At 41.0% G+C, this 18,822-nt stretch overlaps 1 protein-coding gene across 6 annotated transcripts in view; it reads left to right on the top strand.

Moving 5' to 3' along the window:
- tmcc1a (transmembrane and coiled-coil domain family 1a) overlaps nucleotides 1–18,822 on the top strand; it is a 40,686-nt gene that overhangs the window by 17,817 nt on the left and 4,047 nt on the right. For 2 of the 6 annotated variants that reach the window (XM_061056877.1, XM_061056878.1), the window contains 3 exons: nucleotides 16,059–16,316; nucleotides 16,586–17,277; nucleotides 18,478–18,613. In XM_061056877.1, the coding sequence (XP_060912860.1) occupies nucleotides 16,059–16,316; nucleotides 16,586–17,277; nucleotides 18,478–18,613 (1,086 nt within the window). Of the gene's footprint in view, nucleotides 1–9,484; nucleotides 10,162–11,230; nucleotides 11,686–14,337; nucleotides 14,881–16,058; nucleotides 16,317–16,585; nucleotides 17,278–18,477; nucleotides 18,614–18,822 lie in introns of those variants that run through there. The other 4 variants (XM_061056882.1, XM_061056879.1, XM_061056881.1 and 1 more) reach the window with 4 other exon arrangements.

Raw genomic sequence — 18,822 nt, forward strand, 5'->3', positions numbered from 1 at the left:
TGTTCAATTTAGTTTGTTCTAAACCTGGAAACTAGGCTTCTTTTGTCAAGCATTGCAAATGGCAGGGCAACAAAGGAGAGGGGTTGGAACGGCAACCTATAGACAAATCATCCAAAGGATTTGTGGCCGCTGCCATCTTGTGGTGGCCGCAGTACTGCGGTGGCAGCTCAGCGTCTGCTGCTTACTGTGTCTGCAGTATTCATACAGAAAACATCAGACGATGGAGGTACTTTAATCAGGCGACCTTTACATTATTTCGATTTTACATATTATACGTCTTTTACAACAACAACAAACTAATAACATAATGGAGAAATAAAGAGAAACTCAACCATCCGCCACGATGAAATGCTGTGTAATGTAGCGTTGTTCTACAAGCTAGTTTATCTCAATCAGTTAACTGCTGCATTAAAACATCACAGACTAGTTGCATTGTGAAAAACATTTCATATAGCATTTTTTCCCCCTAATGAGACTGGTCTGTAATGATTACATGCAGCTCTTACCTGACTATGCTCCCTGCACAGAAGAATGTATGTAAAGTGTCCGCTCTTGTACAGTGGGTGTTGTGAATTCCCCCTTTTTTTCCCCAAAGTTAAAGTTTGTCATGACTGTTAGAGCAGCTGAGCACTCTACAGATTCTTCCTGACGTCCTTTTCATTGTTGTAAAAGGTACATTTACATAGAAAGTAATGTAAAAGCCGTAGCTGTTGAAGGGAGACACCAGGGCAGTAATGGCTGCTTGTCAACTTCCGGTTTTTGGCTTGATTCGTCTATTGCTGAGATGTCAAAACTGAGGACACACAGCTGTTTCCTGTTTCTCTATCTATGTGTCTTTTAAAATGAGTCCTCAGCATGATGTACAAAGAAGGTGTGAATTGTGTTGCAGTGTCAGTAAGAAAGTGTTGTCCAGTTAATAGACCGTACTTTCAAAAGAATTAACATAAGAAAATCAGTACCGGTCGATGAAATGTAAATGTTTTGTGTTACCATGTGAAAGCATAGAGTCACATTCTCATTTCATCAGTTGGTGTGTGTGCATCCTTTTTTGGTGTGTGTCTTTGTGTGTGCTTGAACCCTCCACCCAACAGTTTGTGTTCCCTTTGAAGTGCAGCCCCAGCCTGTTTAATAAGGCTGTTGAATATTCATTTGGATTACACAAATAGGCCAACGCCCTATCCGGTGCTGATTATTATTACGCCTTCCGCCACTCAACACACATACACACACACACACACACACACACACACACACACACACACACACCAACAACCACACACTCCTAGTATTGGACATCACACTTATATAGTTGATGCACATAACACAAGCAATTTTGTGTGAAACCATCAAGGCGGACGTGATGGTGTGAGAGGAGGGACTCAAAAGAGAGATGTTGGATGTTAAAAGTTAGTGTGTGTGTGTGTGTGTGTGTGTGTGTGTGTGTGTGTGTGTGTGTGTGTGTGTGTGTGTGTGTGTGTGTGTGTGTGTGTGTGTGTGTGTGTGTGTGTGTGTGTGTGTGTGTGTGTGTGTGTGTGTGTGTGTGTGATGTGACTGTATGAGGGAGGGTGTCATCAGGATGAACAGAGACATGGGGAAAGAGAGGGGAAGACAAAGCTGTGATTTTCAAGCTATTCTTCCCTCTCAGCCAGTTTAATAGGCTCCTAATCTGGGTCTGCATGAGGAAGGAGTCTGCTGCAGCTCTGCCGGCTTCTGTGCTGCTATTAATAGACAGATGTCAGAACCAGTGCTGCTCAGGTTCACTTATTAAGGACATCTAAATTAATGTATCAACAGAGGGAAAGTCACATGTGTCTTAATAATCCCCTGTTAAGAAATCCATTATTTAAATATTTTATTTTCTACATACCAATGACATTCACTTAAATATTATTAACATAAAATTGTTTAAACAATGCTGTACTATATCTTGTAATTACAGTAACTTATTTGAAGATTAACTTGTAGCTTGAATTTCAGATTTAGCGAGATCATGTGCATTTATGTGTACATTCATGTCAGCAGTGAGTCACTATGGGTCATTCTTTGTGTATTTATTTTTGGCCTGCAGCTGGTCCTTCCTCTTTAGGCTTTGTGTGTTTGTGTGTGTGTGTAAGTAGGAGGAGGCATTAGTGTGAATGCATGCACGTGTTTTGCTATTTTCTCAGCCGTTGCACGATTGCCACATATCTGGCCAGTCGGTTACTGATGCTCTGGTCAACCTTGACCCACATTTCCGTTCCTCAGACACTATCCTCTGGCTAGGTGACTTCTTGGGTCTGCAGTGCATACTTTAACTGAGGCAGCTGTCAGTATAGGCTCGGAAAAAAATATCACTGACCTGTCAACATACACTACTGTGCACCTTGAAGAACTATCTTGTTTGTTTTTTTGTCTTTTTTGCTCAGGGTGGTCAGAAGAGATTGTTTTCAAAAGGAAATTGCTGAATCGCTGAGACAGAGAGAGACAAAGAGGGAGCATGAGACAGAGCAGAGAAAAGACTCTGAGAGGGCATGCTCCGCATCCCTGCCACTCCCTGCTCAGTCTATATCATTTGTGTGACTCTGGTGAATAATGGATGAGGCTATAGATCGCTGAGCTCAGCTCTGCTCCACTGACCCACTTAGAACACACATGGACACATATTTCAAATATGATCGCAATCTCTAGAGAATATTTTTTCTTTCCTCTAATACCTCAAACCATTCCACACATTTTTTATGTGTCAGGCAGAAGAAATCATTTATTTTTTCCTGTTTACATCTCATCACAAAAGCTTAGTTTCCCACTGGAAAATTACCTTCAGACCACTGAAACAACAGTTAATGCTTTTGTTTCTGAAAGTAATGAAATCACTTTTTCTGCTGGCTGACAAGAACTCTTTTTTCATTCATCATCTACCCTCAAGTCCCACTTTTTCTTTTCTCATCTCATGATTTCCTGCCTTGAAATATTATAAAACCACAGGGGTTCTTGGCATATGAATACCTCCCCCCTGTTATCAGAATCGGCGTTAAGGCCCTATGTTCTAAAGAGGCACCTGTATGGCTCTATATTATATAGGGTCTACGTTATGTTACATAAAGGGCTGCTTGTCTGTAAGAATACATAAAACATATACAAAAATGAAGGGTTACTGACAGGAAATCTGTCCAGTAATGTTTGCTGTCAGACAGACCAGTAACAGAGTCAGTTATCTTTATATTTATGAGTATATTTTGGGCTCTTACTCCCCCTTGTGGGTTGATGTTGAAGTTGGTTGTGATAGTCATTTTCATTATCCTCTGTTTATATTCATTAGTAGTATGAAACATTCATACCTGGAATAGCAGTCACACAGCATTAAGAATGTATTATGATATTACATTACTCCCTTGCTTCTCCTGGCCAGGGTAAACCTGCATAATGAACCCGTGTGTTTCCCAAATCATGCAAATGATAGTGAGTTTTGCAGCTCATTTAAGTATGCTTCCATACATGAAACAAAGTCAGTTCAATTGTTACATTATCTGTATTTACAATGAGAGACCTCAGTACCTTTTCTTTGGTTATAGCTGTCAAGCTGATGAGTACCAGACAAATGCCAATCCACATTGTCTGTCCTTATAATGAAATCTACTGCTTCAAGGTGGCCTTATACAAAGTTTCCTATCCAGCCAAACATCCGCCATACCCTGTCCTGCACCATCCATGAAACTGTTTCAAAGTGTTAAGTGGGTTCAGCATGGGGCCACAATTTTTGTTATTGGGTTTGGGAAGGGGGGGACAAGAAAATGGAGATGGGGCCGAATCAAATCAACTTTGACTGCCACAAAGCTGGGACTGTTTGTTCTAGATTCTTGATCTTCCTGCTTATGAATAGGCTGGCAGTGTTTTTGGGCATGCTTACTGCCCCATGGTTCTCTGGGTATTGTACATCATTTAGCCAGACCAACTCTGCATATCTGGGCTGGTGCCCTTTCTGTTTCACTGTTGCATAATCAGGATGGGTTGAATTGGGTATAAACAGAAGCAGCTCCAACAAATACCAACCACCAAATATTGTTTCTTTGCACGTAATCACTCTGTTTCCCTTCATGTACACTCACTGTTGTACATGTATACTTTTATCCCAGCCACCATATCCCTACTGTTATTTACATACAGTATCACATTGTGTCCTCCCCAAGCACATTCATTTTATTCATACAAACCAGGAAAAAGCAATAACATCATGGAGTAGTAACTTACCAAAACTGGATTTTTGGGGCTGTTTCAGTATCGATAGCTTTAGTTTGTACACTGTAGGATTTTTAACTGAAGCACACAATATAAACATCTAATCTAATCAACCCCCTAACCTATTTCATATATTTCTGCAGTGAAATATACCTAAATATTATGTATGATGTTCAAACATCATACCATATCTGTATCAACATACTGTTTGATGACAACATGTTGACATGGCTCTTCTTGTCAAGAACCCTTACCAGTAACCAGCCACCTTACCTTGTAATCAATTAGCCAGTTAAACAAATAAATTCAGTACCCTTGTCAGTCGGCACTACAAATACTAGTTGGTAGGGCTGCACATTAAATCGCACTAGCATCATTATCACAGTATGAGCATTCAACACATCACAAAAGTCTGAATTTATCGCAGTATAAAATTCTAAAACATGTAGAGAAGACTTTTTTTTCTCAGTGTGTGCACATTTAACCTGTTTGATGAAGGCCCAGGTATTATGGCCAGTTCAGTTTGTTTGAATAGTTTGAGTGCTCCGATCCGTGCTCAAGCATGGTACACTTCCTTGGCCTTTTCCTTGTTCTCCACAGACTTGACCATGTGTCCCTTTTATTTCCGAGTCCGCCTGTCTTGTAAACTAAGCACGCTTCATAACTAAGTAAAGCCATTCATGTGTTGTATTATGACGTTATGTACAAGAAGTAACCATGCTCAGGCCCGGTTAGTCCTGGAGCAGTGTGAGTGCAGGCCAGCGGGTGGAATGGGGAGGGGGGTAATCGTGCACCTTTAGTGAACCCTAAATATTCAAGAAGAAAAATGTGAAACTTCATCTAGCTAGCTCAGTATTTTGGCTTGTTAGTCACATTTCTAATATCTCTGCTGTAAAGAATGCAGGAGGGCCTGGTAGTGTTACTGCTTTTTGATTTAAGTGCAGTCAGGCTCTTGGTGTGCTAACCTACCTTGTTGGACAGACAGAGACAGAGTTTCCGACATAGAACCACAACCTTTCACAGTTTTGTTTGTCCAGACAGGGAATGCAACTGAAAAAAATGTTATTGGTTGTGTTGTTATTGTCATTTGTTTGTTTTCCTTCTTGCCTGGCTCTCAGAGTTGCCAGTATTTTGATTGGATGGAAAGTTGTTTCACGCCCTCTAACCTCGCTAGTCATAATGGCCCCTGTGTATAAAGAGCCCAGTAGTTTATGTAACTGCTAATAGGGCCATTGATTATACCCGAGCTTAGACTAGGGAGAATTAGACAGCCTGGTTTGTACAGAAGGCTCCTTTTTTTTATGGGGACGGTATTGTTCAACAAGGCCTGAGCCCCGAGTCATGGTTGTCTCCTCTCTCAGGCTTGAATTACCCCCAGTCCATGCAGACAAAGCTCTCGCTCTTCTGCCTTTATGTAACCTCACACACCCCAAAACCACGCCACAGCATAAACCCTTACACAATGACGCGATGGGGCCCGTGTTGTGGAAAAATGGCTTGGTTGATTTTACACATGAATATATCATGTCACTTTCTTTACAGTTTATACTTTTAATATCTTTCCTAATCCCACTTCAGTTACCATCAGAACCAGCCTCTTCTGTTCTGGATCCTTCCAAACTTTCTGGCTGTCTAACATTCGCCTGGCCTCGGTTCAACACTAGGCTCTGTCCTCTGAATGACAATGAGTATTATGTATTATGAAAATCCTGCTGCTTTTCTCCTCAGGCAGAGATAACATCAGCACAAGTTGTTTAATGTTGGAAGATAATTATTTAGAGCATTGTCCAAACAGCAAATTACCGTTATTTTCAAATCAGAAACATACATCTGGAAGCACTTTGAAAGCTAATTAAAACAACAATAAGCTAAGATCAGCAACCAGATAATGACGATATGCAAGCGTGCACCAAGCGTTTTCTAAAATATTGAATTACACTTTTTTTATTTTGGCTGCCTGTCTTCTTAGAAACTTCAAACACTCCTTCAAACAGCGATCAAATTCAGCCAAGCCAACACATGAAACAAATTCGTTTTGAAAACATTTTATTACATGCACGTTAGTTTAGATTTGTTCATTTAGTAGTCTAGATGAGAGTCTAGATGCTCTGATTTCAAAAGCTCTATCACCTTGATCATTTAATTCTGGAACAACAAGGAGCAACCGATCTGAGGATCTCATGTTGCAGAGCTCTATTATTTGTGCATTTTGCATTAAAGTAAATGGTCACATGTGAAATAGTGACGAGATGATGGGATGTTCAAAACAAAATGAAATCTTAAAATCATTTTTAGTTTTGTGCGCCGATCTTAATACTGACTTTACAGTACTCTTTATTGATGTAGTAAGACAGTTAAAGACATGGCAGCATTTCCATCTAATAATGATAATTAATTGTGATAATTAACCCTCATACTGGAATTTGTCTCCATAGCATCTGAGTCTCATCTTGAATGTAGTACTGGTGCAGAAGACAATACTTTTTGAAATACAATAGATGCTCCTAATCTGTAAATCAAACAACACTCCTACAGCCTAAAGTCTTACTGCTAGGTGTGTCATGATGAGCATTCATGCTCTAGCTTGGCCACATACTTCAGCAGGTCATGTCCCTTAAAGACATGAGCAAAATGCACGTGATGTGTTGATTAAATTAGGTCATTGTTTTGTCAACAAGGTACTTCCCCCAGTAAATGTGATTTTTTTTCTAAACTAGTTTAAAATGTTGCTTTCCACACATTGACATATGTAAACTCTTCTTTTCTAATTATAACAATACAAAAAATAGTTTGTCCAATTATTCTATTATTATTTGAATGGTCCCAATTATCATAAATAAACCCAATGACAGCCCCAGATGTCTTTCTATTCCCTAATTCTGAACAGCTAACAAGGCTATAGTATGGTTAACCATTCCTGAAGACCAACACATTCTCTTTTTTTTGTTTTACATGTTTTAGCTTTCAAGCATCTTTCACTTGTCAAGGCACGAGTTCACCCCCCTCTGTGGGTTTATCATTGCGGAGCCACTCTGCTATTCTAAGTATGTTATTGAGGAATGCAGTCAGAGAGTTTGTAAAGTTATCCTGAGTCACCCTGAAAGCTTCTGTTTTCCTGGACAGACAGGAGCTGCTGGGGGCCGCACAGCCCCCATAGGAGACTCGGACCTCAGGCTGGAATGACGTGCTGAGGCCAGGGTAAGGAATGAATGCGTTCTTGTTTGAAAGCAGCCTGTTAGTCAGAAGAGAGTGTGGGATTCCCCTGTATGACTAAAGGTTGACGGCAAAAACAAAAACAAACACCCGTCATGGTGGTTGACACTTTGAGAAGTTCTGGTGTGATTTTTCACTCACTTATGATTAAGTCCAGGAAGTCCATCAGCTGTTCATACTTCTAAACATAGTGTTGTGACTACATAGGGTTTCACTGAGTTGAGAGCTACGCATTACTTTTCAAAACTATATCTGGATTGAGACATTAGTTGTTACTAAATATGTACCTCTACTGATGTTTTTAGCAAGGGGTAATTTCCAAACTGAGGCTTAAATTGACATGTTTTTAAGACAACACTATATGAGATGTTTAGGTTAGGACAAATTAAATATTTAATTTACAATATGTGCACTTACTGACATACTCATATTTTGCGATTCATTTATTAAAAGATGAAACAAAGACAAACCTTCATTTGTAGATTTCCTGCAGATTTTTTCTATTAACATGTCACCATCGTCCTCACTACAGTTTGGTTAAATATTAATGTTAAACCTCCGATTTAGTCAAACGTCCTTGAGTACATTATCGAAAAGTTTTTAGCTGAAGTGACCTAAATAGCTGGTGTAACCCTATCCAGATGTGTTCTGTTGTCCTTTCACTTGCGTTTTTGAAAGTGTAGAGTTGATGAGGGATTGTAATTTCAGTTTTAACCATCATAACTTACTTTCTTTTGCAACATTAGTGGCTCATACTAGACAGCTGCCGTTACCGTGTGTCCATTCGATGAAAGACTTGGAACGACCCCACATGCCGCACACTTCCACTTCCAAATTGAACAAGTTGGGATCGCTCTTATATAAGCAGCCTTAACCTTCTCTCTCATGGCCCCCCCTAACTCCTCCCACTCTCTCATTAAAGCCTGTATTCATGCTCTCACATCCCCCTCCCTCCTGTCGGCCTCTGTACTAAAGTCTTTAGTAGCCCTTGTCCTGCTGTACCCCCTAGGCTCCCTGCTTTGCTTTCCCTGCCTAATTGGTTTGTACACTTTAGGAAGTGATGGTTCAAAAGAAACCAAGTCTTACTCCGAAAGTTCCTGTGCTGGAGCTCTTAACCCAGTGTGTTTGGGGGCACTTGAATAAGACTTTGTATGTGTTTGGTCGCAGGTAAGATGACCAACGCAGTGTGAACCACTGATTTGGTACATTTATAGCACCAACAAGTGCAAACAATTAGTAGTGTTTTTTTTATTTTATTTTGAATATGTTATCCCACTTTATGAATTGAACATATACAGTGATATTTCCCGAACATCAGTTTGTTTTTTTCAGCATTCTAGTAAAAAAAGTGATCACAAGCTGTTGCTGTGAAAACTCAGTAGAATTAGAACATGCAGTGATGAAACATTCCTTTCATCTGTGGATAAGTAACACAGTGACGTAGTCTTGGGCTATCGTCACGTGTTCCTGCATATGCAGAGTTTTGAATAGCAGCTTTGTAATTGTCATATGACTGTGTAATCTGTGTAATCTGGATGTTTCATGGTTGCAAGTGTTTTTCTGCTCTCACAACAAAATACAATTGTAAATCCTTTTGCATCTGTGTGTTTCAGGACATACATCCTATGTGTAAAAAGAAGCTCAGTTCAGACAGTGCCGTGCTTAGTGTTTCGGCAGAAGCGTTCAGTTTAACTGTACTGTAGTTGTGAAGGCAAGCAGGTGGTTGAAGGTGACTCATTACAGCATGATCACTCTGGAAACTGATTGGCTGTGACAATCAAACTGTGTGATAATTGAAAATGGGAGTTCAAGGTTTTCTCCCTTTCTTTTCTGCCTGAGCTAGCCACCGTTTTGCTGCTTAGCTGGCCTAGAACAGAAGAAAAGCTCCCGCCCCCCGCCCCTCGCAAAGCTTTCTCACAACTCCTCTCTCCTTCGCTCCCTATCGCTTCGTCTCCCTCTAAGTGACAGCTCCTGGTGGGCTTTTTTTTTTTTTACTCTGCTCCCTCACTCTCCTCACATCCGTCCTCTGGGTTTCTGCCTCTGTTTTCCTCCCTCAAAGGATTTTATCCCCGATGGACTCTTTTAACACTTAACTTCTCAGTAAACTTTTCCTTCTTTTAACCCTGCATCCAACCGGCCCTGCCAGCCATCATCCGATTAACTGCCTCCGCTCTGTCAAACCCAAACCTGCTTCAGATGGATCCTTTGCTCCAGAGGAGTCTTTTGCTCTCCCACTGTTGAAGGCTGTCTGTGAGCGTTCTGCTCATCCAAGCGCATGTGTGTGTTTCATAGGCTGTCTGCCTGTTGCTGTGTACAGTGGAGCGTGTTCATGGGCTTTGAGGAGCGGCTGCTCTATGAACCAACAGCACAACACTCTCTAGACTCTGCAACTATCAATAGTCACCGTTTATTGCTGGAGGGACTGAGCACTCTATAGATTCTGGATAGTCAATCAAGTATTCCAGTTCCGAAGAGTCTCTGCTTTTCTGTTTTCAAGTGGAGCCTTTGTCCAATGGACTTTGAGCCAATCCTATTTTGTTTGTCCTGAGTGATGGGTGCTCTCCCAGGGCCTCGCTCATCCTCTCTCCCCCTGCTGTGGTCGTGTCCCGGGGGAAACCAAAAGAGATAGACGGATCAAACAAAATCAAACCTGCATGCATGCGTCTACGTACCATGGAGGTCATCCTCAACCTGGTTTCAGCTGAAACCTCTTCTCTTCCCATTCCCACCACTGTGAGTCTCCAATATATATAGTGCTGGTGTTTGTTTTATTCTTCCAATTTTTTTTCCCAACTTTGAGGTTGTTGTTGTTTTTTTTAATCTTCAGGGTTTCAAACCTGTATCATCAATCCAGTTCATGTGTTTACCTTAATATGTTTGTGTGGACTCACATATTGTCGTGTGTGTGTGTTCTGCACCTTGTGATTGACACTAAATGCAACACTGTTGAAACCTAAAGAGGCATTTCAAAATCTTGGAAGCAGCAAATCTGGAAGGAGACCAGTCTCTTTGTGTAAAAAGGATTTGTCTGGAAACCATTTGGATTGAAGGTCCTTGTTGTAATTGTTGGGCCTTAGAAAATCCTCAAATCTTTCCCAAGACCTGACCTCTCAGCTGTTCACGTGTTTCTTTTGGACGTGAACACAAATTATTTTTTTCACACCCTTGGAAATATACTGGCAGGTATTTGCTTTGTGTCTGTGTGTTTGCAACTGTGTGTCGGCCTATTTGTTGTTCATGGCCATTGGAGCAACGTTGTGCTATGTGCTAATTCTTGAGTGCATGTGTTGGGTTAACTGACTCTAGTCCAGCATAACAAGGAGTTATGTAATTTTCTATATCTGATGAAAAGCGTTCATTGTGGCCACTTTAGATCCCCTTAACAGCAGCAAAAAGTGGATTTCCATTTTTTTAAATTCAGCACTGCTTAATTTAGCATGCCTTTATGGAAACTGAAACCATGAGAAAATGAGAACAGGACAGTAGAAAAAAGGGTTAATGGTTAGATATGTCACATATTTGTTTTATACTGATATTTTTACAGAATAAAAGACTCCAGTGCAACTACAAACTACATGAACCCACATGCACTTCACTGCATGCTTATATAATTTCCACAACTCAGTCACACACCATCACCCACAACCTGAGACTTTTTATCTGTTAAAAAAAAAAAGATATCAAGATCACTAAGTACTGTCATGTTGTTGCCATGACAGCCACTTTCTGATCCCCAGACTGCAGGGTCAAAGATCAAACGGAGTAATCAGGAGTGTGAAGTTCAGTCAGTCAGAGATGATTGGTCGGGATGTCTTATTGATAGGGTCAGAGAGATATAGGTTGTATAAATGCAGTGAAGACTGCAGTAGGCTACAATGAAACATTTCTGTTTACAGGTTGAAGGATCACAGAAATTATTTTAGCACAGCCCTTGGGGTACTTCTCATGTCCACCATGGATCCAAGCTCCTTTCTCTCGTGAATATTTGACTCTGCAGATTAGCTGGTTGGAGATCTGCAGCTCACCTCTGCTAATAGCTGCTAAACTTGGTATGTTCTAAGATACGTGCACATTTTCGGTATACAGTATGACAATGCTGTCACCAGAAATATGTAGAGCAGAACAAATTTTTCTTAAAGTTAGATATCTCTATTGCGTCTCTGTATGTGAAACCAGCGCTTGACATGAAGCACAAGCGGTTATGACGGGAAGCTCACAAACCACTCAGGAGGAATGCGAGGCTTAACAACCAGCAAGGTACCGTACTTCTCACTGGCACATACAAACATACAAAGAAAGAGAAAAATTGTCCTTGACCAAAGTGAATGAAAAAAAAAACAGAAAGAGGGCAAGATAACAAGAGTTTCAGACAAGAGTGTTTATATTCAAAACAATCACAGCACAGCTCAGGGATGTACTTCATGATTGCCATGTTTAGGCTAAATACATGTGAGAACATTATATAAGTTATACGTCTAAAAGATAACAATTGTTATGATGATGATGATGATTAGTTCCAGAGATGTTGTGTTGAGAAAAAACCCAGATCTTAAAACGATAAGCAACAACTAGGGTTGAAAATACAGTTCAAATTCCAGCCATCCCTGAGCAGGTCAGGGTGTAGGTATCAACCGATGAGTGTGACAAGAAGCCTAAGACTGTTTGTTTCCATTTTATAACCATCAGAACATCTAGGTGTAAGCTGAGCCTATTCTCACCTGGGTTATTTGATTAAAAAAGACAGTAAACAGGATTTAGAGGAGAGAAAGGGCGAGTTGTATTCAGCAGAGTTTGTCTTGCTGTTCTTGTGTGTTTCTACTTATATGTGATGCATTTTTAACAACATTAGCCTACTAATGCTCTCTAAATGCCCGTTTGTGCTCAATATATGGCTGTAAGTCTAAATGTTTAGGCTCAACGTGGTTTCGCCAAGGCTTCTGTAGGATATCGGGTCATTTTGAGTTACACCTTCAAGCCTTTAACCAGTGCCCCCCCCACACACACACACACACACACACACACACACACACACACACACACTTACAAAACCACACTTTGTCTCTCCCATTAGGCTACACAAGATCCAGTGATGCAGTGCCTATCTCTTCTTGCTTCAGTGACTCAGCACATCAACATGTTCGGCTGTGTTAACCCTGGGAAATTAGCCTAATCCTTCAGCTCACCATCTTTAATTACAAGCACGATTAGTCACAGAAAAACATCAGCCATTAGGGGATGATACTGATCTTTCAGACTGTTTGTACGGTAACTGGTACTCCTTTTCTCCGTCAGAGAGTTTAGGATGAAGCATCACTTTGCTATGTGTGGTAGCATAACAGTAGTGAGTAGAAATGAGATCATTACTGTGCAGGAACCAGTCATAGAGAATATATGAGCCGCCTGTAGAGCTACGAGCATATAGAGCATGCTCTAGTACCACCTTACTTTACGTAAGTAAGGAATTCTGCTGACAGTGATTTTTTGATAAATACAAGGGCAATGATTTGGTGCCAGTGTGTACAGGTCACTAGGCCCTCGTTTATCAATATCTAAAACCTTTATCTCCTCTGTATTGCAGGGCATTCCAGTTCAGGGATAATCTCAATCGCCCTTTGCCCTCTTTATCTGTATGTTAACTTAGAGGCGCATATTTGATTATACAGATAAGACATCATTAAGACAAGACTAAACTTCTTTGCATTTATTCCATGAAGTTGTCGTATACATGTAATGGGCATTTCATTTATGCTCTACCTCATAAAGCTATTAATATTTTTTTTATAAAAGAGCAGACCAGGTGCTGCTCTGACACATCCCCTCTTAGTTCTTTACCGCGTCTGCCCAGCAGGCTATTCTAGTTCTCTGATTCATTTGAGAGCCTTGGCTTCCTGTCACAAGAATGTAATAATGATTAAACCTACTGTAAACAACATTGATTGGGCCTTCTTGTAGTCCATACTGTTGGACAGCAATCTAGAGCCGTAACCTTAAAATTAAATTACCCCCAAAAACTTTGAATGAGCTGCTGAATCTATTGTGGCTCTCAGTACAGAGGAATGTGCCCTTGGCTAAGTGTGTATGCATGTGTAGGGATGTCAGACTGGTTTTTCTTGTCCTCTATACTTGTCTCTATTGGCTGGCACATACAGACAGAGAGACTGGGAGGTGATAAAGTCACACATTTGGATCCAGACTCATAGTCTGCCCTTCAGCCTCTCAACTGACGTGATGTCACATCACATATCTGAATGTACGAGATGAGTTGAGGATGCCTGTAAATAAATAACAAAGCTTTTTTTTAGTAAAAGAAAAAACAAGGAAATAAACAAACATTATTTGTGTGGGTTTGTTGTTTTTTGTGTTATTTATTCTTAATTGTAGTAAATACATTTGTAGCCTGCAGTTGGATATCCAGCTCCTTCTTGTACAAACTACATGTTTGAGTTTATGATATTCATTTAGCTCCAACAATTCATTCAACTTTTTGAACGGTCTATACCTACATTTTCTTGAATTTTGAAAATTAAGCAACAATGAAATACAAAATTAGTAGTTTTTACATAAAAAAGTGATGTCACTAAAGTTAAGGTATATAATTAACATCAAATCCTTAACATAGACCCTTTGATGTTTTCTAATTATATTGTTTATTTATGCAAGTTTGTGTAAGTAGCATTTTACAGTTGTATAGATGTAGAGTTAATTTGAAAGTTAATTTATATGTGAGATAGTTTAATATGTTGTAAATGTATCACATATATCCGATCATTATGTTAAAAAAAAGTAACCCTAGCTTTCAGAAAATGAACGAGGAAAATGTACATATAGCATTCCTGAATAATGTGACTTCAATTAAGATTAAAAGGAAATACTCAGGTAGAGTTGAAGCAATTAAACTAAGTACTTGATAGAATAAATATAACTCAGGTGCTTTGCTGTGAACAGGTATCAACTTGTTTAATAAATACAGTTTCGAACTCAAGGAAATAAAGATAAAATAAATTTTTTCAGACAAGTAACAAGCTATAAGTAATACTTTCTCAAATCTTTTATTAGAATTATTCAGAAATTTCTGTAATATTTATTGCCGGAGGGAGAAGTCCCTGACTGAGCAGCTATTTCTGTTCTCGTGAGGATGATTGACGGCTGCGTGCCGGGCAGCTCAGAGGATGATGTCACCATCCAGCTGGTAGGGAAGGGGCGGAGCCTCCCGCTCAGCCCGGCGGAGTGAGTTACAGGTGCGCTTCAACTTTCACAACAAGAAACCCGGAGAGTGGGACCGGCAGGACAGGAGGGTCATGCGAAACTTTAAACAATCGGCGCGGTTTTCATATGCTAATACTCGAGCGGTTTTGCTCAACTTCAGCGTCAGAACTGATATAAGTTCTTCACTGCGCCCTTACTTTTGGAACGATGCATTGGGAACAGTTACTCCGTTTGACGAATGGCAAGGTGAGATATTAAGATCGCGTTTTTTATAACTGATAAAAGAGAGGTACTTTTAGGCAGGTAGTGGTTTCTCCTAGCTTGACATCTTGTGGGAGACAGAAACTTGTAGCGGAGTTTGATTTTCTCCCGGATGTGTTGTGGTTTGGTGTTGTTTACTGTGGTTCAGTCATCAATTAGTCATGCTGCTGCACATGCAGGTGAGCCTCTGGTTTTTACCTGTTATAGAGTGGTAATAAGGTCACGTCTCTATTAAAGCTTCGGGATGTGTGGGTGGTTGATGCCAACTTCCCCAGTGCGTCTTTGCTCTAACTCTCTCCCTAATCCTTTCCTTTTCTTTAATCTGAGTAGCTTCTGGGCTCACTTATTGTGCTGTCCTGTTCAGATGCATGTGTCCTGTTCACACTCAGTGATGAGAAGAAGAACATTTTGATCACATCCCCTCTGATACTGTAGCTCCTGCAGTGTTCTGTGTGTGTGTGTGTGTTTCCCCTAAGGTGTTTGAGAGAATGAATCACATCCGCTGCTGGTAATTTAAGGTCTTGGGTTCATCAGCTTTTATTTACTTTCAGCAAAGATACATGAAAAAACAAGTTTAGATAGTGGCTTTGATTTTTACAAAGGTTCTTTGTGGCTTACTGACCAAATCAGGATGCTATCAAAGAAGCAACAATGACCAATATTCCTTGGAAGGATTGTAAACAAAAATCTAATATCCTGCCAGTTTTGTCCTGTATTGTTGTCCCCTGAACAAACAACAAAACAGTAGGCTGATACTATTTTTATTCTGTTCCCCCAAAGAGAGATAGACTTGCAGAAAGCTCTGGAATCACAGCTTTGATTTATTAAGTCTTGTTTGGATGTGCATAGAATCATTGAGTATTATTTTCTTCCACTTTCTCTTGCCTTGTAAAGTCCTCAATATGGAAATATTTGTCATCTTCCTCTTTACAGAAACTGACCTGACCGTAAGTTGCTTTTTCAAATGGCTCTATTTGCCCTCTTTCCCGGCGACTGGCTGCAAAAATGCAGAAGCCCTTCTCTTTCTGTGTCTGTCAGCAAAATGACCAAGAACGCTAAATATGCTCACACTTTTTCTTCCCTTTTTTGCCTCTTTAATCCCTTATTTCCTACCCCAACCCTTTGCTGCCCCCCTTCCTCTATGCCCCCTCCCCACACCTCAGATCGACCGGCTGGAGGTGAGCGGGCTTGGCCAAACACCCCTGGCTGTTTCCTGTGGGGCGGACAGTTCATTCCCAGGAGGTGAGGATGGCACCCCAGACCCTCAGCGGACGAAGCAGGCCATCGCTCAGCTGCAGCAGAAAATCCTCAAACTCACAGAGCAGATTAAGATCGAGCAGACCGCCAGGGATGACAACGTTGCAGAGTACCTCAAACTGGCCAATAATGCTGACAAACAGCAAAGCACACGCATCAAACAGGTAAAATGAGCTGTTGTACTTAATGAAACCATTTCTAAGCACATGTTTTTTGGAAACTATCCAGGGGCCTAGGGAAAAAAAACTCTTCTAACAGGCTCACGTCTTTAAGTGTCAATCAGTGCAACAGTACCTAACCTGTTTGTTCCGTTTGTTTTATTCCTAGAGGAAGGGAGGGAACTTTCTTAATGTATTGAAGAGGAGTTGTTTACTGCAGTGTCATTTTTATCTAATAAACGGTCACTAATAAAAGCCTGTTCTATCACTGTCAGGTTTTTGAGAAAAAAAATCAGAAGTCTGCGCAGACCATCCAGCAACTGCAGAGGAAACTGGAGCACTATCACCGGAAGCTGCGGGAAGTGGAGCACAACGGCATCCCTCGCCAGCCAAAGGATGTTCTGCGGGACATGCAGCAAGGCCTGAAGGATGTGGGAGCCAAAGTCACAGGCTTCAGCGAAGGCGTGGTGGACAGCGTAAAGGGCGGACTCTCAAGCTTCTCCCAAGCCACCCACTCTGCCGCAGGGGCTGTTGTCTCCAAACCTCGCGAGATCGCCTCGCTCATTCGTAACAAATTTGGCAGCGCTGATAACATCCCTTCGCTCAAAGACTCTCTCGATGACCCTTCGGTCGAAGAAGCTGTGACGGGAGCTGGCGGACATTCCCTGGGCATTGCTGGGCATCACCTCCAGCCCAGTCCCAAGTACGGTAGTGAGGACGACTGCTCTAGTGCTACTTCAGGCTCTGCAGGGGCCAACAGCACCACAGGGGCCCCTGGAGGTCCACCCAGTTCCAAGGGCAACACGTTAGAGAGGAGCCAGAGCTCCAGCCTGGACATGCTTTTGCAGGAGGTGCAAGACCTGAGGGAGGGCCAGTCAAGGCTAGAGGAGAGCCTGGATGGTTTGAAGAGCCACTATCAGAGGGACTACTCGGTTGTTTTGCAAGCACTGCAGGAGGAACGCTTCAGGTACACAGAGAAAGAAAAATACATGAGCATTTGTTTATTTTACATTCCTGAAGCATTTCCAGTTTAGCGCGAGAAATCCCCTAAAAGTCCAGCAGAGTGTGGAATGAGTTATTTTTGGAACAAACTGAACTCATTCCACACTCTGCCATTCTGTGATATCATCATGCTGCTTATGGTCATATCATCAATCTAATGCTTAAGAGAACTGTTCATTCAAATTATTACACAGGTAATGTGTATCGTGCTGATTTCCAAGTGGCAGTCCTATTATTTTTTGATACATCTTTTTTAAGAGTTTTTTTAAAGTTTTGTTTCAGTCACTATTTGTCAGTTCATAGTCTATGTGATAGAATGATCCTCAAACAATTTCAGTTAGCATTCAAACTAAACTTTTTTATAAACTTTACTAGATCCAGCCTCTTGAAATAAATTGAATGTTGTGTCATAAAATGTGGGGGTTTAAATTGCAATCTTTTTAAAAGTGACAAAAAACACCTCCATAGGTCATAGATGTTTTCTTAATACAAAATCTTGCACATTATTTCTTGCCTTTTTTCCAATTCTCTCATCTCAGACTCAGATGTCTCTATGCAGCTTTTAATTTGGTCCGTCTGTGGGCAGTTGGCCTTAAAAACACACCGACATGCCTCCAAAATGTTTTGACAAGAGGGCACAAAGATTAAGAGGGCAGCACAATGGCAACAAGGCACTTTAGTGAGCAAAAACATGAGACGTTTTCTCCCCTAATAGTCCCATGGTGTTTGTATAAAAAGGGTTTTAAATCACACTCCACATGACGTACACTAATTGCTTATTTTACTTGCCTGAAATGATCAGTAAAACTGGTTTAATAAGGAAACAAACACAAGGGACAAACATGTCCCCTATCTTTTCTTTCCCTGACATAGTCAAGTTGATTGCCCCTGCCTAAAGAAACAGCAGTAAGGACCCTTCTCTTTCTGCTGCTTCTCTTTCTGCATTGGCCACTCTCATACTGCTAACCATTTCTGATTGGCCAGTTGGATCAGCAGATAAGTAAGCATGTCCTAATCTTGTCAGGACAAGTCATCAATCCAGTCAGGCGCCATGTGGTCAGATGGCTTTGGGGTCTGTTTCTACTAATTCCTGCATGTGTCTGAGCTAATTGTGGCCCAGACTCTTACGTGTGTTTGTGCATGTGTGTGTTTTCTGTGTGTTCAGGTGTGAACGTCTGGAGGAGCAGCTGAACGATCTCACAGAACTTCACCAGAACGAGATCCTCAACCTCAAGCAGGAGCTGGCGAGCATGGAGGAGAAGATCGCCTACCAGTCGTATGAGAGGGCCAGAGATATCCAGGTTTGTTAGGCTACTGTCAACCAGCACACTGACCGTGTCAGAAAATAAATGACCAACTATAAAAAATCAGATCAGTCAGAATCACATTTAATCGTCTCTGTAATGGTACTTCAAATTGGCTGTTTAAAAAATGACAGTCTGTTGTATAGAGAACTATCAGTAATTGATGAGAAATGAAAGACGACAGAGCAACGTCTGCAATTAAAGAG

The sequence above is a fragment of the Labrus mixtus genome, chromosome 15 (genome assembly GCF_963584025.1).
Source record: "Labrus mixtus chromosome 15, fLabMix1.1, whole genome shotgun sequence".
Lineage (NCBI taxonomy): Eukaryota > Metazoa > Chordata > Actinopteri > Labriformes > Labridae > Labrus > Labrus mixtus.